This window comes from Zalophus californianus, chromosome 7, assembly GCF_009762305.2.
Source record: "Zalophus californianus isolate mZalCal1 chromosome 7, mZalCal1.pri.v2, whole genome shotgun sequence".
NCBI classification, from domain to species: domain Eukaryota; kingdom Metazoa; phylum Chordata; class Mammalia; order Carnivora; family Otariidae; genus Zalophus; species Zalophus californianus.
Window position 1 is genome coordinate 142,331,871 of NC_045601.1, and position 26,467 is coordinate 142,358,337.

The 26,467-nt window shown below is 42.5% G+C and overlaps 1 protein-coding gene across 4 annotated transcripts in view; it reads right to left on the bottom strand.

The window, feature by feature from the left end:
• Positions 1 to 26,467, bottom strand: part of DCDC2 (doublecortin domain containing 2) — a 153,863-nt gene that overhangs the window by 14,460 nt on the left and 112,936 nt on the right. For all 4 annotated transcript variants that reach the window (XM_027603635.2, XM_027603633.2, XM_027603634.2 and 1 more), the window contains one exon: positions 12,212 to 12,312. In XM_027603635.2, coding sequence (XP_027459436.1) covers positions 12,212 to 12,312 — 101 coding nt within the window. The remainder of the gene's footprint in view (positions 1 to 12,211; positions 12,313 to 26,467) is intronic.

Genomic DNA, 26,467 nt, shown 5'->3' on the forward strand with positions numbered 1-26,467 from the left:
AATCTTTAAAAAGAAAAAAGAAAAAATTGATTCTATTTAAAAAAAGAATTAAAAAACAGAAAGTGCTAGAAAAATATTCCTAGCCCGCTCCCCCCCCCCCACCAAAATCTTTACAACTATGTCATTTCTCAAAATCCCCAAGTAGTTCTCAGACTCTGTGCATTTAGCTGGACCTGCCCTATGCCCAGGGTGCGGGGACAGTCCCAGCTAGCCAGGCACCAGCGTCAAGTCCGGGAGCAAGGCTCGTGTGCACAGAGCCCACGTTCTGCCCCCACCTCAGTCATTCATATTTGTTGCCTGGACTGGAGTACCAATAAAATTAAAATACGAAATTCTTGTTGTTTCTTCTTCACCTTGATTGGACTGAACAAATACAGTTACACTGTTAACATTCTGAAACTTAACATAACGAAGTGGGACAATGCCATCTTCTTTAATATCATCCTCAGTTAGTTCCAGAGCTTGAGTTGGTTCACTTCTTTCTGCTTCTTCAAAATCCATAGATCGGGGCAGATTGATAAAAATTTTTACATATTTAGGACGCTGACCATTATCTGGTCCTTGAAATTTCATGAATAAAGCTTAACAGTTTGATTAAATGCCACAGTAATAAGCAGCTGTTCATCACAATCAGATTCCAAGGTCACATCTTTTCTCAAACAGTTGTCAAATCCATGCTCATCACTTTCATTAAGACATTCACAACCTCAGAGAACCCTACAAAGATCCTGATAACGTTAATAATTTAGGTAGAAAGGAGTAGACACAAAGCCAAAGGGAAGGGCTGGGGGGTCTGGGGAGGGAGGAGCAGGGATCCCAAAGGAAAAGGTAAGACTAAAGAAGGGCAATTAATCTTGAGGGAGGTGAGGGAGGAGGAAGAGAAACAGGAAGGAAAAAAAATCCTTTTCGCCAGGTCCAATCACAGGGTCCCTCCTGCAGATAAGGAAGCAGAGCTCCCATGCGAGACCTCGCCCCTCCACCTGGCAGAAGCCAGTTCGCAGGTGATCCCGAGAAACCGTGTGCCTACCCAAGCAAGAGGGGTTCCTGCACAAGATCTATGGCTGCTCCCTCAAGCAGCCAGCATGCCTTACCTGTGCTCTCATGAGACCTGTCAGATCTCCTCAGTACACTGTACCCACGGTGTGCGATTATTTGCTATTTACGTGATATGAAAATAGTGGGCAAAGATTCCTTGAATGATATTTGGAATGACTGTGGGAAAAATGGGGCTCTACAGAGGCCCTCTGGAAGGTTCTAGAAGCAACAGCTCTTTCTTATTCATCTTTGTATCCATCACCACATTTACCATGGTATTATATTGTCCTTGTCCTGACTTAAACACAAATACGCATCCTACAGGCAAAAACCAGTGCAATATGCGCCTTTGGGAAGGGACAGATGACGGTGACAAGGCTCCCATTTCCTGGGCACTCTCCAGGTACCTGGTCACGATATGGTCAGAAATACACCACTTTGGGAAGGCATTTTTGGTTAAAATTTCTAATTGTAAATAGTACCTTGAAATAGTACCTCTTTTTTATTTTTAATTTAAATTCAATTAGCCAACATATTGGCTAATTGAGCCAATGAGCCAAACATCATTGGTTTTTGGTGTAGTGTTCAATGATTCATTGGTTGCATGTAATAGTGCCTTTTGAAGTGAAAATAGTATTTTTTATGTTAAAAAAACACCAATTTTATTGAAAGCTGGGAGAAAATAGGATTGACTGTCGACAGAATGTTGTTTAGCCATAAAGACAATTCTACAAATTTATTCCAATTATGTCACACTGCCATTCTTTATTAAGAGTCATGTTACAGAAAGGAGACACAGCATGAGCAAAGGCAACAAATCAGGAAGATGCTTTTACCTATGCTTCAAGTCTTCTCCCCCTGAAGAAGGGGATTTACCTTCTTCCTTCATTTACCTCAAATTTTAGCCAACTTGTGACTAAAATTTTAAGAGAACCAGTTTTCGGGTAGGAATCATTTCTCCAAACAGCACATCCATCCTAAAATCTCAGGACTAGCTGATGCCTACGAGGAACTGTGGAATCCTATGTCCTGTATAACGCACAATTCCCATGCTTCGCTGGAGTCAAGAAAGGGCATTCATTAGACCTTCTCCATGACACTCACTAAACCGACGTATGTTAATAGAACAACAAGGATCGCAGAAGTCACTCAAACGATTCCAGCCTCGTGGTCTCTCTGACATCAGGAACATCCACAGCAAGGCTAGAGTAACAGACATGTTGCACATATATGTACAATTATAGACAATATGTACCCTTAAACATACAAGTTTTTATAAGAAAGCTGAGAACTTTTTTACCTTTCAAAAAGCACGTTACTTAGGGGCGACTGGGTGGCTCAGTCAGTTGAGCATCTGACTCTTGGTTTTGGCTCAGCTCATGATCCCAGGGTTGTGAGATGGAGCCCCTGCATCGGGCTCCATGTTCAGTGGGGAGTCTGCTTAAGATTCTCTCTCTCCCTCTGCCCCTCCCCACTCTCCCTCTTAAAAAAAAAAAACACATTATTTATCACAAGAAATTTGCTCTTACAAAGTTCCACTAGAAAGGTTCCACATTTCTCCTTAATATAACACCAGTGTTGGTATTCCAAGTGCCTTTTGCCTGCATTTGCTTACATGCATTTCTTACTATTTACTTCGTAACAGACAGTCTGAGATAATGGTTGATTTGTATGGCAAGTCAGGAAAGGTCTGGTAGTTATTAGCGCTGGCTGCATCCTAGCAGGGACGGCTCTAAGTATTCAGGATTCCTAGAGAGTATGCATGCGGTGACTAAGGTTAACTCGGGATTCCTGAGTGGTGAGAGGAAAGGAGATGGAATATGGAAATCATATGGAAATGAGTCACAAAATGTCAAAGGCATCAGTTACTTGGATGGTATTCACGGACAGCTGGGTCTGCTCGAAGGACTTGCACTTTAAACTCACATCACACCTTTGACAGTCACAGCAGCGCCCAAAATTAGAAATGGGAAAGGCATCGAAACAGAGACCAGAGCTGATGTCCCGCCCCCTTTAGCAGTAAACATTGATTTGTCTTATATTTACGTCAAAGTTCCCTGAGGAATATATGTTAAGGTTTAAGACCCTGGCTATCTGAGAAAATGGTGCAAGTTAGAACTTTCTCGTCAAGGGACCCTCCCTGACCACCGCGTCTCCTCCCCAATCCCACCTGTCACTTCCCCGTCCCCCAAACCCACTCCACCAGGAAGCGGATATCAGCACCAACAAGGAACAAAATGACGACCTCATGTCCACTTCTCATGTAACATTTACTACATTCGTGCTTCGGGAAAGAGGGAGGGTTTGTTTCAGGCTCTGGGTGGAAGGCGTTTCTGTGGAGTTCGGGCATTGGTGTTGCAGACACCGAAGTCACCCTACTTGTTTTTATTTCTGTTGCCATGGAAACTAAAGTCATCTCCTACCCAAGTTGAATGAGGTGTTTGGAAATAATCAGTTTCAATTTTTCATGATAGCAAAGTACCGCTTCCTGTTTTCAGCTTTCACAGAGGGGAAAAGGAAAATAAACAAATAAAAAGGTTCAAATGTGGTTTGAAGTACCGTGACCTACAAAAAAAGGGGGGTTTATGTTCACAGGTGCGACCCTGCAAGGACACAGTAGAGTGAGGCTCTGGCTAGCCACCTGCTGAGAGCTGGCTCACCTGGGTCCAAAAAGCTCCCCCCACGCTCCTGAGACATCCAGGAAGACAGAATACACTGAAACTTATATTTAGATAGCATGAGAATATTTTAGTCACCATTAGAAAAAAAAAAAAAATCCCCATTAAGTTCTCTCACTTTAGAAGTAAATGTTGATTTTCTCTCACATCAGAAATCCCCCGAGGGCTACATTTTAATGTTTAACACCATTTCCATCAAGTAAACAGAAATCAGGAAACGGGATGTCACAAAGAGCCTTGCTGAGGATGCACGGGGAAATTAGGAAGCCAGGTCACCTGTATCTCAACTCCTGCAGCAGTGTGCGAGGCTTGCAGCAGCAAACGCGAACACGGTTCACAGAGAGGGTAGGACTTGAAAGAATGGTGGAGATATTGTTTGTTGGAGATATTGTTCCATGAAGGCAGTGACAGCCGAGGAGCGCTCCACACAGATGGGATGTGTTGCTGTCTGTGGGAAAACTAGAAGTCCCTAAGCGACCCCCCCCACCCCCTCAGTGCCCTTCCTTGAGGTGTTCGGAGAGAACCTCTTCAACAGGCTGTGGTCTGTGGGAAGATAGGGCTTTGTGTCTTCAATGGCAAATTAAGGAGTTTGCACCCACATCCCTTCTGGTTTTAAACATCTTATAATTCTTATTTTCACAAATCCATTCCATGGAAGTAGACCTACGGGTCTGGTCAGAAAAAGCAGCCCCCTTTACCTTTCTGTGTCTTTTATTACACATGAAAAAGTAACGGAGAGAAGCTCTCCATCCAGCTCGCCTGTCCTAGCAGAAACTGCAAGTGGCAGCCAATTCCCCATAAGCAGCAGGTCGGGTAAGTGGTGAGACCACGTGAGGGCACGGAGAACAGGACTGTGTCAATGGGCATCTTGGGATTTCAAACCTCTCATTTCTCGTTAGACTACAGATTTTTTTTTTAAGATTTTATTTATTTATTTGAGAGAGAGAGCACCAGCAGGGGGAGGAGCAGAGGGAGAGGGAAAAGCAGACTCCCCGCTGAGCAAGGAGCCCGACGCGGGGCTCCATCCCAGGACCCTGAGATCATGACCGGAGCTGAAGGCAGATGCTCAAATGACTGAGTCACCCAGGTGCCCCGACTACAGATTTTTTTTTTTTTTAGTGGCATTATGTTCTATATGTGTAGACAAATAATCACAAGCTCAAATGCCCCTGGGAGCTGGGCAAATGACAGAAGTGTGTAATCCAGGAGCAGTGTTCGTAACACGGCATGCTGCAGTCGGGGGTGCACTGAAGAGTACCCAGGCTACTAAGGAGATTCTGTAAGCCCTGTGCCAGCCAAAGAAGAATCTCTTGTAGGAGATTTGGTCACAGGCTGCCAGTTTCTCATCATTATTGGAGATTCTATAAAAACAGTTTATTTCCCCTATGATGAATTAGTGTGGAAGTGATTTCTGGTTAAATACAGCAAGTTGAACAAATGTGAGTTTTTGCGGTTTTTTTTTTTTTTCACTTAGTCCCTTCTGACGTCCCTCCAAATTGTCAGTAAAGGCAATTTTTTAAAAAAGGTGAACCTGTAAGGGCACAGAGGCCTGGAAAGGAAATAACAGCCACAAAATTTGGGAAACAGTAAAACCAATGGATGTGGGGCCAGTAAGAGCAGAACTGATGCTGCTAAAATTTCCTCCTGTAGGAGGAGAAGCCAAGAAGCAGACCTCTGCCCGCTGAAGGACCTACAGAAAGCTGAGGGACTGGTGGCACCATCTATCTCTGGAAAAAGGGGTGTAGGTGTACCTAAAAATAGGGGGACTGGCTTAGAGTCTTTAAAAGAAGTGCACTGACTCCCAAGATCCCCTGGCCCTACCCTTGAGAAATACAGGAGGTTTCCTCTCTAAAGATGTTGCACTACAGGGGAGCAGACTCAGCACAGCTGAGAACAAGAGCACCATGGGCACCATACTGAAACTGAGAAGAATAAATCTCTTTACCTAACAGCAAGATCCTCAAGCCGCCGTCCCACAGTCAGATCCCCCAATGCTCACAGTCAGGCTGACACCCAAAAGATTCCATTCAAAGGAAATAGACCAACCCAAAAGAACAAAGAAAAATGGAGATCTGCCAATTAAATGGCGAAAACCAATCACTCTACAGTGAAACTCCCCCAACCTGAGGAGCTGAACCTATGCATACAGAATTTCCCTAACATTTCACCCTAAAATCTAACCATACACCTTAAATTTATACAATGCTCTATGTCAGATATATGCCCATTAAAAAAAAAAAAAATCTAACCAGACAGCCAAAGAACACCTCTAACATGGAGACAGAGATCAAAACCTAGAAAGAAAGAGAAACTCAGAAGAAACAAGAGATATTGCAGGAAGAGAACGTTTAAAATAACAGATGAATCCTTGGAGATATAAAGGAAGATATCACATCCATAAAACAAGAATAGGAGACTACAAAAATGAACATTCAGAGAATATGAAAGAGCTCTTAGAAATTAAAAATATGATGACAAGAGAAAAATCAATAGATGGAAGATAAATGCTGAGGATTTTTGATTTTAAAAGATGTAATGTCTGGTGATTAACATAACATAATAAAAAAAAGATGTTGAGAAAACAGTAAAAGATTTATAGAGATGGAACATAGGAGAGATAAGTGGAAGGTCAGTCTAAGAAGGTCTATATCCAAATATTTGGAGTTCCAGAAAGAGAGGAGTGGGGAAGAGGAAACTGTTAAAGAGATAGTTCAATAATTTTTTTCCAGGACTGTAAAATAAACATTCCCAAAATTAAAAAGCCCATTGAGAGGGGTGCCTGGGTGGCTCAGTCAGTTAGACATCTGACTTTGGTTCGGGTCATGATCTTGGGGTCCTGGATTGGGCCATGCGTTGGGCTCCCCACTCAGAAGGGAGTTTGCTTGTCCTCCAGCCCCTCCCCCTACTCCTTTTCTCTTTCTCTAATAAATAAAATCTTTAAAAAAAAAAAAAAAAGCCCACTGAGTACCCAGTCCAGTAAGCAAAAAGAGCTGCGCCAAGGCACATAACTGGAAATTTTCAGAACACCAGACACAAAGACAAGGCCCTAAAAGCTTCCAAAGAGGGGAAAAAAGATTATTTACAAAGTTTCAGGAAACAGAATGGCATCAAACTTCCCACCTGCCCTTCTGGATGGAAAGGACAACTGAGGAGTGGCTTCAAAATAATGAGAAATCATTATTTCACCTCAAATGTTATACTTAGCCATACCTATGATCAAGTTTGAGTAGAAAAAAAAAGACATGTGCAGACCTGTAAAGTCTCAACCACAGTGTGCTTCCCAGAAGGCCACTCGGGGTGAATTCCACAACAAAGGAAGGTGTGACCAAGAAAGAGGAAGATGTGGAATCCAAGGGAAAGGAGATCCAAACCCTGAAGAAGTGAAGGAAATTCCCAAAATGATGGTCAAGAAAAATCCCAGGATAACTCTAAACAGCAGATCCAGAGAACACCTAACCAGCCTGAGGCCGATGACTGACGTGTCTGAGAAAAAGCTGAAGGTGAAATGTCATCATCACTGCACACGCCTGCGCACGCCAAGAGAAAACCCACCGCCTGGCAGAGTTTAGAGACGGCTTGGTAACACCTACACAGAAAACTAAGCCAATGAATTAAAAAAGGCAATTACTAAAATAGGAAGGAGGAAAAGAGTGTTATGCAAGAAAGGGAATGTAATCGGAGTCCACTCTGTGGCTCAACTAACTATAAGCCTGATGTAGTAAAAATAACATAGAGATTAAATGCTGACTCGGCCAAAAATCATCGTAAAATGAGGATGGAATGAAAGAAGAAGAGGGTCGTGTATGTCTGTGTTTGTGTGCGTGTGGCCTTATTGGGGGGTGGGGGAGAAGAGCCGGTAAGAGATTTAACCAACCACCTTGCACAGTCATTAGAGATAAAGTTAATCGTATCTAAATCTGAAAACTAAAATCAAAAAAGTTATTTTATCAAATTTGAAATGTCACCTATTTAAAAGGATCTCCATTAGTTTATGTACCTCCCAGAATTAAAAAAAAAAAAAAAAAGCCAATTAGACCATGACACGCAATCACTCGTAAGACCCAAAGATTTCAGAGGTATTAAAATGGAAGGGAGGGAAAGGATGTATGGTTTAGAAATATAGTGGTGTCTTCTATGAGAAAGAGCTGAACCGGTTCAAACGGGTTCTCTCTGTGGTCCAGGAACCCAGGTGGGGAGGGGTGAGGCTTGTTGTAATCTTCGTTAAACCTTAAAAAATATTGTATGTGTAACTTTATTAATGATTAAGTTTTAAACAAACAAGGAAGAAGAGTATATAACACAACCTCCAATTTAAAAAAAAAAAAGCTTTCTCTGCTCCAGTGATCATGACACAGCTTAAATGCCATTTGATGAAACTACTTAACATAAAAACATCTTGTAATTCTCATTATTTTACTATTCAAAATCAACTACAAATGGATGAAGAGAGCTATAAAATAATCCGAAACCCTCGTAACTTACTATCCCCATATTCTGCTCTCTTCTCTCCAATGGAACAAAATCCAAATATAACTTCTTTTTTGCCTATTTTATAGGTATTTGTTTGCTAGGGCTTCTGAGATGGTGGGTTCTCCAGCCTGATCCTTACTTACTAGAGGCACTTTACTTTTACTTAACTTTCTTGCCTCCTTAGCTTGGAAAAGCATCACCTTATAAGTGATACATGAGTCACCCATGCCAAAGTGTAAGCACAGGTACTGGCTAATCACACACTTGTTCTCCTGCTTATGAGGAACCAGACTGATTTGGAGTGTGCATGCAAAAAAAAAAAAAAAAAAAAACCTAATTTTTAAAAGAATACTTTATTCTTGTTAGACTTAAACTCTCTCCTGAGAAAAGATATTTATTCTCCCCAAATACATTTCAAAAAACATGCCATTCTTCAGTTTCCCCGTGGGTTTGGAAGTAGTCTTAGATACAGGATTGTCTAAAAAAGAAAAAATGACAAGAGTCTGAACGTTGGGAAGAGTTCAGCCATGTTCTTGGCTGGAATGAGTCCGCATTTACACACTTAAACACACCAACACCATGCAGTAGAGGCAAGGACTCTGGAAGGTCTGAAATTTTACCCTACTTACAAGCTTACTCACTAGCCTGCCGTGATTTCAGAGACGTGGCAGAAGACATGAGACTCCTGGGTGAGAGACAAAGAATTTTATTGCTCACAACAATAGCGGTAGCCAGAGTATCACCATGGGCACCCACTCCCTGAGGCCCCATTCCCACAGGGCAATGGGAAGGGGGGCCAGGTGATACAAATGGCAGCTTACAATCCAGGGAAAGAACCCAATCTTCTTTTTCCAAATACTTCTATTGTGCTAAAATACACATAACATTTACAATTTTGACTAGTTTCTTTTTTGTATTTGTTCCTTTACTTTAAAGGGAGAGAATGCCTGCGTGCAGGGGTGAGAAGGGCAGGGGGAGAAGGAGAAAGTCTTAAGCAGACTCCACGAGCCTGACACAGGGCTCGATCCCATGACCCTGAGATCACGATCGGAGCAGACACCAAGAGTTGGATGCTTAACCAACTGCGCCACCCAGGCACCCCCAATTTTGACTAGTTCTGAGCATACAGTTTGATGGCACCATATCTTTTATAATGGATACTAAACCTCACTGGCCCTGCACCGCAGGAAGACATTATCCTTATGACACTGGACAATAAACAAACCTGGCCTTTTCTCCATGCCAAGGGTTCTCATCTCAGTCCTATTAACATTTTGGGCTGAATAACGTTTTGTTGTTGAGGGCTGTCGTGTGCATTACCGGATATTTAGCAGCATCCCTGGCCACTTCCCACCAGCTGCCAGGAGTACTCCCTCAGTTACAACAATCAAAAAATGTCCCCAGAAACTGCCAAACATCCCTCAGAGGCAAGGCTGCCCTCGAGTTGAGAATGATTGTTCCGGAGGAAGTCACTATGTCTGTCTTCTGAGCTTACTCAAAAGATAATCCAAAGCAAAAAAAAAAAAAAAAAAACCAGAAAAGATAGTCCAGAACAAAGGCAATCTGTCCCTCTGCTCATAAGATATGCAAAAACACAAGAGATCCATGGAGAATTGGCTCCCGGCAATATTTACTTCTAAAACTTGATCTGTTATTCAGGCATAGATACATTACTTGGCCGATTACACATGATATTTGTGCGCGCGCGCGCGCGCGCGCACACACACACACACACACACACACACACACACACACACACACACACACACACACATGCCCTTGCCCGTGGCCCTTTGACTAAAATTATAACATGAACCATTGAGATGATAGGGAATCAGTCCCAAGAAATTAACTGGGTATGGCCCGAAAGGGGGTGTACGTAAGTGTCATTCATAGCTGAGCCAAGTAGTATATGACGACTACATTTCCTTTCCTGTGCAGGAATGTTTTTCCTTCCTTAAGCTGATAATTGGCTTTTTGGGGTTTGGGGTTTTTGTTTTTATTTTTGGCATCTAATACTCTTTCCGCAGATCACTCATACAATTTGAAACTGGACAGACTTGCATTCAAATACAAACTTCTCTATATAATGGGACAAGCTTGGACAAGCAGGTCCACCTACATGAGCTCACTTTCTTTCCCTACATAACGCAGGCGTGATAAGACCTGTGTTTCAGGGCTGTCATCACAATTACATGAGATAAAAGTACCTAGTACGGTGCCTGGCACTTGGGAGGTACTTAGTAAACAGTACCTACTGCTTCGTGAAAAGCACCAATAGAGTACAGCTGCAGAGTTGTTCTTAACTGTCATGGAGCTTTACGCTTACTTCTCCACACCCTCACTTGGTTCTTCATAGTACTGATAACACAGCTGCTGAGGACAGGGAGCAGAAGGTCAGCAGGCCATAGTGAGAGTGACTCTGACACTGGACCCCGTAAGTATCTCTCACCAACCACGTGCACCAGCCAATTCCAGCCGTACTACCAACGGGGTCAAAGAAGAAAGGCGTTCTGACCTTTTTTTACCGGGTTTCATTTCCTTCGAAGTGACATCAGTGTGTTGACATTGCCCAGCTTTCGCCAGTCTGTTTACCCAGTGTCTCTGCGTGCTCGCATGTTAATAAGCTAACCCTCTCCAGTCAAATGAGAAATGGAGTTCTGCAAACACTTAGCCAAGGCTGTTCAGGTAGCGTCAGAGACCAGCTCCTTCCCTCTATCGGCTCCCCTTCCTGCGACACAAAACTTACGAGTAATGAAGCCCCTATCACAGGTTTTGAAACTTGTTAAGTGATTAACAAAGAGAGTTCTCTTGTGGCAATCGCGGTCTGATTCTGTCCTGATATCATCTGGCCTTCTGACTCTGGAATAAATTCGTCTTGTGTTGGGCAGCTGTTCGGTGCTCTACATCCATGATGATTACTCTTCTTTGTCTTCAAATGTAACATTTAATTACAGCTTTCATAGAAGACTTAAAATTCCATTTTCCCTCAGGAAAAAAAAATACCCATAACTGGAGTTTATGAAAAATTATTAGTTGTGGCTAATCCTGGGTAATAAATTGGATTTTTGAAATCTGTGTGAGTTTTAACACATGAGGCTTTTCATCAGGAAGGCGATGCTTATGGGAAATGCCTGTGGAATAATCAAGCAGCAATTTCGCTGCCACGCTGTTAAAGACAAATACAATTGAGAAGATCATCTATGGAACTTGCTGGATTGTGAAATTTGCTTTCTGTAAGGGAAATCTCACATAATAGTCAGAGGACAAGTGACAGTTGCTAGTGACTTCCCATTCCCTCGAGCCTGCGGTTATGACTTTGTCCTCCCTACCTCGATGCCAATGCTCCATCCAGAAATGTAAGAAATCCAGCTGAGTCGTATTAAAAAGCCTAACTGACTTATTTCTTGCATCATTTAACCAACACTAGCACTACTTCATCCCTTCTATAAGCACACGGACACACACACACGCTCACACCCTCACTCTCGTTCTCTCTCCTACAAGTACCGTGTTCTGTCGGCCGAAAAAGAAAATCAGTACACACACAGCAAATAACGCGCACTGTACTCGTATAAGCAATTCTTCTATGAAAAATTAATTCCAACCACAACAATTTCAAGGACCCTAAAGGATAGAATATCACAGGTTTTAAAAAAAAAATGTTTTTCTGAATGGAGGACCTTTTTTCTAGATAAAAACCCCCAGCCAATATGCTTTTTCTGTATCAAACTTTCTCCCTCTTTGCATCTCCTGGCTTACCCAATCCACCTTACTCTTCCATGCTATTTATTAAAGTTACATCAACATTATTTAAAAACGTAAAATTAAAAAAAGACGACTCAAATGGCTATTCTTTGTAGGACTGCTAGGAAGACCTGAGGGTGTGTTGTGGGTCATTCGACCACCCAGCACCTGAGAGGGTCTAACCAGCCTACTCGGAGGAACAGCCTGGAGCAGATAACACAAAAATTGAAAGAAAAAAGTGGTCATTAGTTTATGCATATTTTTAAAAACATGGCGACTACCTGGTCAACTGGGATCTCAACTTGAGTGTCTTCATCTTCTTGGACTTCTGCTGCCCCCCGTGTCTCAGACCTCTCTGCTCCAGCTTTGAAAACGCCTTCATCTATTATTGGAGACAAATGCACAGTGAAAATCAAAATCCAATGGTGACATCATGTGGCTGAATGTTGAAACTGCAATCAAATACCTAATGAAGATAATGCTGCTTAATAGGTATTTTGCTTCCCTTCGTACTGATAGGGTTTTTGCAGCCCTCCCTCCCCACCCCCTCCGCCACACACACATTTCCGCATTTTCACAGGGAAGAGGGTCAGTGGTGGACACAAGGCTGACTGAGCAGAGCAGAGCTGTGTCCCAGACTCCTCACCCTCAGGCTGCGGGTCTAATAACACACCCCTGTAGAGGTATTTACATAGAAAGGACCTCACACCTGTTACCTGCTCCCCACTCCTATCCACAAAACAGTGATGATGCTTGTTGCCCAAAAATACTAGTTTTAGAGGTTCTTCTTTCCCACGAGAATGCCAGGCACTGAATATAGTGTGTTGGCATAATTCTATTTGGAGCAATAATAAAAAAATATATATTTTTTTCCTGCAACAGAATCATTGATTCTCGGTCTCACACAAATCAGTCTTTTAGTTTGCGGATTTCCACAGGATTTTCACAGCCTAGTTCTCAAAAATCCTTAACCGTAAAATGTAACCTAAATCTCTAAGGCTTTAGGTTAAGCTCCCGTGACTTGTTTTCCCACGGAAAGCAACGATAGCTGTTTTCTGTATCCAAAGAAGTTTCCCTGTTTCCCCCTCAGTCTTCTCTCCTCCAGGCCAAGTCATCAAAGCATCACAGAATAGTTTGTCATTCTATCTGTGTGCCCCAAAATAGGCTTAAGGCTTCCGTCCTTCTCACAGATGTTTCCTCTGCCCAATTTTTAAGGATCTCCAGGGATGGAGATTTCACCTCCTTCTCTGGTAATCTACTACAGAACTCGCCCTGCAGTTTAGAAAATATGGTTTCATCTTTTATCTTAAAACCTCCTCTATTTCTCCATTGGAAGCTTGTTTCCCAGAGCACGATTATCTGACATGTGTCACATAATAACACTCCATATTGTTAAAGTTATAAAAGTCACTCGTTATTTAGGATGAAATGGAAAACATCCCTTTACATTCATGGAGGATCGAGTATATGTAAGGCGCCATGTGAGTCACGGTGGCCACCGAAGACATACATGAGATGTCGCTCAGGTTGCTTACAGACCCATGAGTGTATATTTGGAGATGTATACACACCCCCAGTAAGGTACTGCCCTGGAGGAAATGCTAGAACAGGTAACGGCTGGAGCAGAGCGCCATGGGCACTCAGAACATATAACCAAGTGAAAAAGGGAGGGAAGGAGAGAGGAAATATAACCAAACTCAAGCCCTTCTTGTTTCTCCTAGAGAAACCATTTTCCTTTTTAATTACTTTTTTGTAACTTGACTGGATATTAGCTTCTCTAGTCTCCTTTTTAAAAACCAGGGACAACAGAGCTGCCCTCAAAGCTGATTATACATGTTAGATTAATTCACATGGATTAACTCATTTTGAGGATTATCTACAGCAATCATTTAATCCCAGACTGGTTCTTCCTATCATCCAACAAAGTCTCTCCACCCAGTGACCCCTTCTTTCCTTCAGCTCTTGTATGCTTAAGCAATCCGGAGTAATTTTTCATTCAACTAGAGTTTTCTCAGTTAAATCATCTTACATGTATATCAAAACTGAAAATATACATGTATACGGGAATCCCTACGACATCATCACCAAATGAGGATGTCAGCCCTGGCAACTCTTCTGGATTATCGCTAGCACTAATCCTCCCCAAAGACGTGGCCCATGCAGCATATCCAAGGATTATGTCCTGACTTGGTCTTGTCTTACAACTGAGGACATGAATCCACAGTGACATCTCAGCCAAAACCTCAGCAACATCAGAAGAAAGAATATAGAAAGCAAAATAGAAAGTGTGCTGACAGCCTCATGGATGTAGAAAGAAATGCACAGCGTTTTGGTTACACACTCAACAAAGCCATCCTTGACCTAGCAAGAGTGCAGGGAAGGCTACTTCGAGGGGCTAGGAAAAGGGCTCACAATTATTGTCATGAAGCAGGAAAAGTGAAAGGGAGTAATCAAGTCTACAAAACCGGGAGTCAACAGATATACGGTAAGCTCTTGGTCTCTCCATCAAACTCTGGGGAACTTGGAACTCAAGAAAACAATGGCAGAAACTATACAAATAAATTCTGCCTTAGTCACATGTGGAGTTCATAACCTTGAGAACGTGCAGAGGCAAATTTCAAAAAAAGGCTGCACAATTTATCAAATGTTATCTCCAGTGTAGTTTTAAAAGGAAAATTAGGCATATTTGACATTCATTGCTACCTTCTGGATTACCTTAGAAGACAGTAATCATACTCGTCCCGAAAATGGCCCTTGAGTCAACCTTCAGTGAAAGATGTTGCGCTCTAGTTATGACCTGAGTACATGACATTTTTGGATGACATTTGGGCATCCAAGTGTTACACTTGCTTTCAAAGACACTACCAAGAGAAACCTACAGATACGAAAGGAATACATTCTTAAATACTCACATCCAATGGAATGCTTAACTTGATCCAACCAGAGCTATGAATGACTTGCAGATGTGTTTTAGAATAAACATTTCATAGGAAAAGAAAAACAAAACCAATAATAACAAACAAAATAGGATTGAAAGGGCACAGGAATGGAAAATGGCAGCCACAGGATATAAAAGGCAAAGGGACACATCTACAAAACTCAACGTCATGTATGGCGACAGAGAGAACAAAGAGACAAACGTGTCCGTCTGCAGTGTGGGTGGAGAGTCTTGTTCATCAGTGAACTGATGTGGGAGCCATCTCCTTCAGGGGCACGGGGCAAGAAGGGAAGGTCAGCAGGGAATTCACAGGAATAAATGGTGGGGAAAAAAAAGGGAAGAACAGCCAGGAAATTACTCTGTGATGAGAGAAAGCCTACTAGGATTTTAATGTTTATTATACATGTCATAAAATTAAAAACAGAGAAGTAAGAATTTCTAGAGGAAAAATATTTTTACACAGCATGTATTGATGATACATTGTTTATATAATATGTATGCATTTTAGAAAGCTTGGAAAATGAAGAAAACAAACATCCTTCTAACCTCATGACCCAGAGATAAGCACCACTAATAATTTGACAACGGACTCTCTCTCCCTGCCTTTTTCTTTTTCTCCCTCTCTCTCTCCCTTACACACACACACACACACACACACACACACACACACACACACTCATAAAAGTGGGATCTTATTGTATATATAATTTTTAAGTGTTTTTTGACTTTAAAATCACTTCATGAGCATTTCCCATATCATGAAATGTTACCCGAACACACAGTAAGTTGCTGGGTGTGGTGGTACCACATTGTAATTAATGACGACACTGAACAATGAAGCATTGTTTTTTTTTTATTATGTTATGTTAATCACCATACATTACATCATTAGTTTTGGATGTAGTGTTCCATGAATCATTGTTTGTGCATAACACCCAGTGCTCCACGCAGAATGTGCCCTCTTTAATACCCATCACCGGGCTAACCCGTCCCCCCACCCCACCCCCCTCTAGAACCCTCAGTTTGTTTCTCAGAGTCCATCGTCTCTCATGGTTCATCTCCCGAAGCATTGTTTTTAAATGAATAGGTAGATTTCATTCATTTGATTGATGGGTAAATATGTTTCAAGATCCACCATATAAAAAATCACTCTGGAAAACCTGAAAGGGTTGCTCTTGACAAGCTTAGCAGCTTCTGGAAAACTTACAGACACATGGGCTATTTATCTTTCCATGTACCTGCCCTGTAGCTCCTTTCCTGCCTGTGGGTCCTTGTTTCCCAAGAATAAGCACGGTGCACTCCCCACAGTAAGTCCTCAATAAATGCTCATTGAAATTTAAGTGGAAAGATAAGTTCGTGGTTCCATCGCTTCCTGCTCCGCGCCCCTCCCACCCAGCCCCTGCGCACTCCGCCAAGTACTGAATTTGCTCTTCCAAAACTTCCCCTGAGCCTACGGACATCCCGGTTTTCATACAACTTTCATTGATATGATTAATCTCCTATAAATCCTCAGTCTCTCCACTGAGTGTCTCATTTTGCAGGAAGCCTCGCCCATCTGTCCCTCTCCATCCTGTATCCACCACCTGAGTAGTTTCAGTACCCAGGCGATGAGCCATTCCCCACCGTGGCCTGAGCACTGAGTACAACGCCACGGACAACGCCAGCTCCACTTTAGCACACACCCCCTTCATCCTGTGCAGGCACTTCCATCACAGCCCACCTGCAGAGTCCACGGTGCTCGCTCCCATCTCATGCCTGCGTCCGCAACCTCTGGTTTACTCCTTGCACCCTCATCCCCATGCAGCTGCCTGATGGAGTCCGTCTGTAGATCAGTCCGTCTCTAGCTCTCCATTTCTCCGTTCAGCTCTCCACGCTCTGGCAGCACCACCAGCTGCTGCCTCCCTGGCCAACCCAAGCTCCTCTTGTTCACCTTCTAAGTGCTGGACCACCCGGAGCTGCATCATGGGTCCACTTCTCTCCTTGGATGGTCTCATCAAGATCATGGTTTGACATGAGAGACGATGGACTCTGAAAAACAAACTGAGGGTTCTAGAGGGGAGGGGGTGGGGGGATGGGTTAGCCTGGTGATGGGTATTAAAGGGGGCACGTTCTGCGTGGAGCACAAACAATGAATCATGGAACACTACAACAAAAACGAATGATGTAATGTATGGTGATTAACATAACAATAAAAAATTTTTTTAAAAAGATCATGGTTTGAACACCAGCCGCCTGCCAATGACTCTAACCTAGATCAGCCTCCTCAGAGATCCCAAAACTTATATATCCAGTTGTCTAACTTGACATCTCACCTTTGATATCAAATGGGCATCTCAACCTTAACATGGTCAAAACAGAAATCTGTCCTCTCCCCTCCACCACCAACTGCTCATCAGCTCTCTTCCCCACCCCAGGAAACGGCAGTGCCCCTTAAGCCCCAAATCTGGGAGTTATCCTCACTTCCATATTGTTCTCACTCCTTGCATCCATTCCATTGTTGTCTTGTCAATTCAATTTCCTTTTAAATATATCCCAAATCTGGGAATATAATTTCCGTCTCCACTATCAACTTGGTCTAATCACCATTCTCTGCAGGACGGGCCATTGCAAAGCTTACACATCAGTGTCTCTCTTCCTCCCTCTTGCTATCCTGTAATTCATCCTCCACGAAACAGCCAAGTGATCTCAATAAATGAGAAAAACTGTTTAGAAACTCTCTAATGTCTTTCCATCATGCAAAGAACCCAAGGTCTCTACCATGGCTTACAAGGGTGTGATCAGCCACTTACCTCCCTCTTGGCACACACTTCATACCACTCTCCCTTTGCCCATTACACTCCAGCCACATTCTGTTTCTCCAACAGAAAACTCATTCCTGCCTTTGTACTTCTTATGCCCTCTGCCTGGAATATTCTTTCCCCTTTTTTCACATGATTGGCTGCTCCTTGCCATTCAGATCTCAGAAACCTTCCTCCTCCCTACTCCAGTAGCCACCCAGTCATTCATACTGCTGTTTTTAATCCTCTGCCTAGCATTTATTATGAGCTGATACTTTTCCTATTTATTTGGTGTTTCAGTGTTTGTCAGTCTCCACCAAACCGTAAGCTCCAAGAGCGCAGGTAGCATGCCCATATTGTTCAGTGCTGATCCCCAGCACGTCATGGAGCTCAGCACGTAGGTGTTCAAAGGGTATTTGTTGAGAGAATGAAGAGCAGGCACTCAGAAACATTTGCTGCACAGGGATGAAATATAGGAGCATACCATTTAAAAGCCACTAGCCCAGCCCATTAATTCTTCGTGCTGTTACAGGGTTGATGCCCCATCAGGCCCTACATGGCAGTATAGCCTTCGGATAAGGAGGGGGATATGGAGGTTGAAGAGAAAGAAGGTTGGAGTGCCACCTACACAGGGATCGACTATGTATGCTATACTGTGGTAGCTAAAATAATAGCCCCCCAAAGATGTCCATGTCCTAATCCTCAGAAATGGTGAATATGTTGCATTGCATGGCGGAGGTGAATTAAGGTTGAAGATGGAATTACCATTGCTAATCAGATGACCCTGAGATGATCCTGGATTAGTCTTGTGGACCCAGTGTAATCACACAGGTCATCATAAATGAAAGAGAGAGGCAGGAGAATCAGGGGCCCAGCAACACAGTGTGAGAAAGACTTGCCTGGTCATTGCCGGCTTTGAAGAGGGAGGGGACCATAAGCCAGGGAATTGCGGACAACCTTAGAAAACTGAAAACGGCAAGGATGCAAATTTTACCCCTTAGGGACTCAAGAAGGAACAAAGCCCTGCCAACACTCTGCTTACAAGCCAGTGACGACCATGTTGGGATTCTGACCTCCAGGACCATGCCATAAAGAATTTGTACGTTGTTTCAAGCCACTCCATTTGTGGTAAGTCGTTACCACAGTAACAGGAAATTAATACACCATGCGTCTGCCATTCAGGCGGTGGTCCGAAAAAGCCTTGCAAGTCCTCCGGCTTTTGTTTTCTTCCTCTGTTATTACTTCTCCTTCTCACTCCCTTACGCGGTGCAGAAACCAACCACCACCGCCCCCAGACACCACCCCCCCATCTGCCAACAGGAAAGGGATTTCCATTTTTTTAACCTCTCCCCCCACCCCGAAACCTTTGTAATAAAAGCCATTTGCTAACAAACTAAAGAGCGGGGATAAATTTGCTACACAAAACTGCTCTCATTCAATTATTCTACTAAGGATCAAATTCAATGCTTGGATGCACATCCACCCAAATGCAGCTCTAATCTTTCTTGTTTGACTCGTGAGTAGACACTTTAGGGTATATTACGCCGTAAAGCAATAGCAAACATGCTAGTAAAAAATAAAAATGCTCCTCAATTATTTTTCACTTACCCCTTATGAATTTTATTGCCCAGAAAAAAAAATGAAAGCAGAGCTGCTGAGGTGGAGTGCTCGCAGCATTACTGTGGAGTTTCTCATAAATAGGAATCTGTTTCCCCACAGAAAGGGAAAACAGATGCTCATGCTTGTTTAGCCTCTGCAGCTAGAGGGGTGGAAACAGAAGGGTTCCCAGTCTCGGGGCATCCATAGCTCAGTCTAGTAATGTCACAGGACTCGGACGTTCTCAAGTAAGAAAAGTTACCAGATAATGAATGGCAGGTGCATGGAATTGGTGATAATTAGTATTAAAGCCCAACCACCTCGTTGAAAGCATACCTCCTCACTACAATTATTAACAATCGTTTTTAAATAGTATTGTAAGCCATATTTTGATGAGTTCCATGTTTTGAAATCAGTGGGAACTTATCAGGACAAATAAGAAGAAAAATCACAGCACAGTGCCCAGTTCTGAGTACTCTCTGGAAATATGAGATATCTATTAAGTGGAAGCTCCACATGTAAGCAAGAAAAGTTTAATGTGACTATAAACATTTTCCTATGATTTACTACCGAGATTGCCTCATAAAGAAATGGTAAATTAGAAACAAAACGTTAATTTTAAAATGTAGCTCATTAAACCGAGTAGAGAAAAAAAATGTGGGGAAACAAGGAGTTTATAGCTCTCAGTGTATAAAATAATATTCTAGGAAGAAAAAAATATATATATAGGCCTTTTTGCAAGAAAAACTATGCACCCTATCTATGTGTCACATCAGTCATCAGAGACAGAATTAAAATTAAAATGGTTAAGAAGGTGACATAAAAATTATTTTCATTAGCTAATGTTAATGGGAATACTATTCGCATGTGAAATACACCCAATTTCTACTACATAAACTCTCCGTAGATATAGACTACCACCATCATATCTTATTGAAATTTAAAGGAAGCACTTCCCGAAAGCTGACCCAGTGTGAGGCAGCCCCCATAATGTTCAGCAAGCAGGGAGGCAGAGCGGAAGAAGGCATCCACATGTGATAATGCTTCCTTAGGAGAGGCTATTGGCCAACCCTGCCCCCATCCTTGTAGGACTTACACAGTACCCTCCTCACAGCACTCCTCGGCCTTAAAGGGTATTATCGTTAGGAAGAATCAGAGCACATGACAGCACATATTCTGAGCGTGTCTGAGGCAGTACAGAAATATAACCCGAATGTTTTTTAATCACTAATCTTCTCCATGTGTTTCATTATGTCCTACAAACCCAAATGGAAACTCTTCCCAGAAACGGGAATATCGCAAGTGGTATTTTTCTTTGGCAATTTAGAATATTACAGGGAAACGCCTTTATCCATATGCTTATACAGGCTGAGTATTCTCGGCCGCGGTTTATATGTGGTTTCTTTCTATTCCCTGACTCCCACGGCAGGGTATTAAATACCACCCGCGACACAACTGAGGTTTACATCTGACTGGGAAGCCTGCGTAGACTTGATCTTAACCAAGATGGTTATTTTACCTTGAATTTAAATGGGTGCAACGACATTTTCAAGTGCAGACAGAACTTAGAAGCAGGATGATTACCACTGATTTGTCCAGATCACGGGCAGTTTTGTTCTTACCCCTGCGTTCCTTTTTTAATCTTTTTTTTTTTTTTGGATACAGACGTTTTATGATTTTCATCAAAATCAGAAATATTCAGAGGACAAAGAATGAAGCACACATTTACAATACGTAGAATTCATGACTCTTAACCATTTTGTAACCTATATAGACTAAAGTCTGTATCAGATACACGGGACTAAGAATAATAAAGTACCTCCGATTAGGTTTGCCTAAGTCAATAAGAATATAGGGCTTTACTTTTTCCTTTCTAATTTTGTTACCTTATAAAAATTGCACTGCAAATTAGTTTTAGTTTATCAGAATAATTGAATTGTTCCTCTTTATACCCCAGTGACTTGAAGTTACTTAATAAGTGGCCTAAAATTCTCAGTTCCTGTTCTGAATTTCTGGCTGGTCCAATTACCTTCAAACGACCTTGTGTGTTCCAGTCTGTAACACAGCCAGCCCTCCTGAGACTACTACGCTACTCTAGGAATTTTCTTCTGGTAACAAACAGAGTACTTGCACATAATAGAAATACTGGGTTCTATTAAACTCCTCAACTTTTTGTTCATTCATTCATTTGTTCATTCATCCTGCCGATGTCCACCAAACCTCCTCATGCTCAGGCCCGTGCTGGATGCCAGCCATAGAAAGATGACCAAGATGCTCTCTGTCTGCTGGGGAATCGAAGGAGAACATCAACGGCACAGAGTAAGCATAGTGAGGGCTGCACAGGCTGTCTGGAGAGAGTGCACAGAGGCAGGAAAGGGGGGAACAGAGAGGGGGACAATTAAAGCTTCTGAGAAACAGGAGCTACAAATCCAAAGACAAATGGAATTTGTCCCTGGGGAGCCGAGGAAGGGCATCCAGACAGAAAGATCAGTGTGTGCAAAGCCCGAGAGGCAGGGACTGCAGTTGGATGGGCTGCAGGGCTGGGAAGGGTGGGTGGGTGGGGAAGGATTTGGAAAAACTTGTCTGATAGAACAGACTCTGAACTTGGTCTTACAGACGATGAAGAGCAACCCGAGGGGCTGGGGTGGGGGACTGTCCTGGAGGAGGGTTGCCCGGTGGGAGGTATCGGGTCAGAGTGAGAAGGCTGGCTGAGACTGTAGGAAGGGAAGCCCGGAATGTGGGTCAGACAGAAGCAACAAGAGGCTTGAATGGGATGGGAAGTAAAGCCTGAAAGGATGGGTCCCGCGCATCCGTTGTGCCAGCAGGACAGGCCCTGCTCTGGGGGACCGTGGTCTGCGCCAGACTTGTAGCTCCCACGTGAAGGCAGTGGTAGTGGGATGGGCAGAGGGACACCAGGGACACAAAGCTGTACTCCCGGGACTCCAGGACCCCCTGGGTGGGGGAGGGGAGAAGTGAAAGAGCCGCAGGGGACTCTCAGGTTTGCGGCCCCCGGGGGGGGGGGGGGGCGGGGGTCTCCATGGTTAGTAGAGCTATTTACCAAGATGAGGGACAGAAGCGAGATGATGAGTTCTGAACAGGATGTCCTGGTTAGAGTCCCCAGGGAAGCAACTCGACAGATGTTGTCAGGTAAGCGGTTGGAGATACAGATCTGTTGACTGGGGTAATGTTCTAGGATGAGGGCATAGATTTGGGGAATATGTGAATGCAGCGGGCAAAGGAAGTCATGGGTCTGGACAGTAACTTGCAATGAGAATAGAAGATGACCGGGGACAAAATTCTAGGAAGCAATGTTTAAGGGATGGGCAGAAGAGGAACTCACAAAGATTGAAAACAAATAATGACAGCTATGAGAAAAAAATCAGAGAGCGAGGTGTCTGGGAAGCCCAGGGAGAAGAGAAAGCAATGACAAAGGAGCAATCACTATTAAAAAGTGTCCTCCAATACACAAACAATGACTCATGGATCACGACATCAAAAACTAATGATGTATGGTGACTAACATAACATAATTAAATTTAATTTAATTTAAAATAAATAAATAAATAAATAAAATAAAAAGTGTCCTCCAGGGGCGCCTGGGTGGCTCAGTCGGTTCAGCATCTGCCTTTGGCTCAGGTCATGATCTCGGGGTCCTGGCTCGAGTCCCGAATCGGGCTCCCTGCTCAGCGGGGAGCCTGCTTCTCCCTCTCCCTCTGCCCCTCCCCCTGCTCATGCTCTTTCTCTCTCTCAAATCGGTAAATAAAATCTTCAAATAAAAAAAAATAAAAAGTGCCCTCCAGTTTGGCATCCCAGTGATCTGGTCAACGAAGTGAGAGCAATTTCAGTAGAGCATGAAGATCAGATTATATTGGGGTATGGTTTGAAACAGTGGTGAGGAAGTGAAGATGGGAGTGTGGACCACTCTTCCAAGATGATTCGCTGTGAAGCTGAGAAAACTTGTAAGACTGAACTCAGAAGCCTGAGGCCATGAAGGTAGGGAGGGCTGAACGGGTGGGGTGGGGAGAGGTGTCAAACCCCATCTTTTCTAACTCCCGGCTTCCAATGAATTTGTCACAGATGTCCACACCATAAAGCTGTAGCTAAACCTATGTCCCCCGTGCACAAGCATGTCTAATGAAATCGAAGCATTCTTGCAAAAACTCAAACTGCTCCCCCAGCCACTCATGACCGAGTTAAACCAAAGCAGACCATCTTCATCTTGATAACACAAATGTTACTAGAACTGTATGTCACGAAAATACCAATTGCTCTTGCTATGCAGACATGTCCTGGAGTTTAAACCTTAGCTAAATGTCTCAATGGTAATCTGTCTCAATGGTAACCTGCAGACCTAACTGATTTGGTCATTAACAATCATCTCAGAGAAATAAAAGACTCCTTAACTCCAGAAAACTACTAAGAATTCATTCAAGGAATCTCAAGACCCAAAGACTGAGGAAAAACCAGGATTTAAAATTTTCTAACTCTAACTGCAGTCCATAAAACTTGAGATGGAAGACTGAAACATTTCTCTACATATTTGTTTCCAAATTACATAGATGGCATATACTTATGGGATTAAATACCTAGCTCAAACATGAAAATAGAGACTGCGTTTTCAAAAGTTGGCTATTAATCCCAATTATTACTAAAGTACTCCTTTGAGAATCTAAGACTCCAACATACGCTTTCAACAACTAGCAATAATACACTTTTTAAAATAATATGCTCAACAATGCCAATACTCCACTGGAAGAATAAAGCCAGAATCACCACTTTTAAAGTGAGTCTAATCCTGAGACAGGTGCTGGAGAGTCTGTCAACTGCGGTCCTCACTCAGGGGAGAGGGACCTGCAGGGCAAGTAAGCACGTTGGCACAAACCAGTCATTCTGAATAAAGGGACTGGATAATTTTGCATCTCATCTATTTGGTGCAGGTAGTATGCCTGAATTGTTCATTAAATCTGAGTGAGAGCATTTCAATCTAACCATTTTGGCATTTTACAGATAGCATGCTTCTATTTGCTTGAGACAATCAAAGCGAGGTCTCTTGAACACTTAGCATTGCAGGTGTTTATATTTGCTCCACAGTAATTTCTGGAGAGGATGATAAAATTTTTGTCAGAATTGATGGCCTGCTAAAGATATAACTTTGCTTTGGTTAACATACAATGGGAAGTTACAATATGCTCAATTCAGCATATCTCTAAAAACTCTATAATTCAAGGAACTGTTGTCAATAAATAGTAGATAGAAATAAATTTTTGCACCAGATATTCTTCTCTGCAATATGTATCATGTTCCAAATCTGTTTTATTTAAAACAGCCTAAGATAAATCCACTTAAGTGAGTCAACTGAATTCCATCGTAAGATGACTATATAACCACAGATATGCCCACATATCGGCAACTGATATAAACATTCAGATATAAAGTGACTATATATTGACTTAGTACAAAATTTGAGAGGATCAAGGAAACAAAAAAAATGTCAAACCATCAATGGGAAAAGTGATCCCAATAGCTTCAATTAACGATGGGAAATATACAGATTAGCTTCAAAATAGTACTATTTATTATGAAACTCTTAAGGATGAAGACAGGTCAAAACAAATCAGTCCGCACTTTGCTCGCTCAGACTTAACGTTGCTCCAACAACACGTATTCACCAGCATCCACCAGAATCTGCACTCTTTCATTTAGAGATTTAGTCTGTATTATAACAAAAATCTGTGCCTGCTGTACTTTCGCAAAGATAGAAAACATTCTCCTCTAGCATTTTTGCCTATGACTGAAGCTCGTCATCTAATAGTTTCCTTCCAAACGGAATAACTCTGGCTCCTAAAGCTCAGGGAGTGGTATCTGTCAATTATCCTTGCTTCTTTCTTAACTGATAATTGAGAAATACCAATAATCTACTTGTGGGGTTTTTTTTTTTGTTTGGTTTTTGAGAGAGAGCGCACGTGCATGTGCGCATGAGCATGAGGAGGGACAGACAGAGAGAGAGAATCTTTTTTATTGGTATGTTAATCACCATACATTACATCATTAGTTTGTGATGTAGTGTTCCATGATTCATTGTTTGTGCATAACACCCAGTGCTCCACGCAGAACGTGCCCTCTTTAATACCCATCACCAGGCTAACCCATCCCCCCACCCCCTTCCCCTCTAGAACCCTCAATTTGTTTTTCAGAGTCCATCGTCTCTCATGGTTCGTCTCCCCCTCTGACTTACTCCCCTTCATTCTTCCTCTCCTGCTATCTTCTTCTTTTTCTTTTTTCTTAAAATATGTTGCGTTATTTGTTTCAGAAGTACAGATCTGTGATTCAACAGTCTTGCACAATTCACAGCGCTCACCGTAGCACATACCCTCCCCAATGTCTGTCACCCAGCCACCCCATCCCTCCCACCCCCGACCACTCCAGCAACCCTCAGTTTGTTCCTGAGATTAAGAATTCCTCATATCAGTGAGGTCATGTGATACATGTCTTTCTCTGATTGACTTATTTCACTCAGCATAACACCCTCCAGTTCCATCCACGTCGTTGCAAATGGCAAGATATCATTCCTTTTGATGGCTGCATAATATTCCATTGTGTATATATACCACAGCTTCTTTATCCATTCATCTGTCGATGGACATCTTGGCAGAGAGAGAGAATCTTACGCAGACTCCATGCCCAGTGTGGAGCCCAACACACATCTTGAACTCACGACCCTGAGATCAGGACCTGAGCTGAAATCAAGACTTGGAATCTTAACTGAATGATCCACCCAGGTACCCCCCAATAATCTACTTCTTTTCATCTTCGGGAGGGGAAAACAGAAATAAAGTGATCCTTCATCAACCTATAATTTTTAAGTATTCCCACTGCATTAAGTAGGTAAGAATTAACTTTTATTTTATCATATAATGGTTTCACATACTTGCAATAAAGATAAAACACAAAGACTGGCAAACCTAAGAAAATATCTCTTTTAGAATAGGGTGGAAATGCTTATTATCTGGTCAGGAAACATTTTTTTTCTTCAGCATTTACCTAGAGCAAGGCAGTAATAATAGTGACAATATTAATAACAATGATGATTAGCTAATAGTTATCAGATGCTTATTATATGACAGGCATTGTTCTAAGCACATTACATGTGAAACTCACTTGATGCCCAAAACAACTTTATAAAGTAATTGTTGACACTACCTGCATTTTATGTACAGACAACGAAG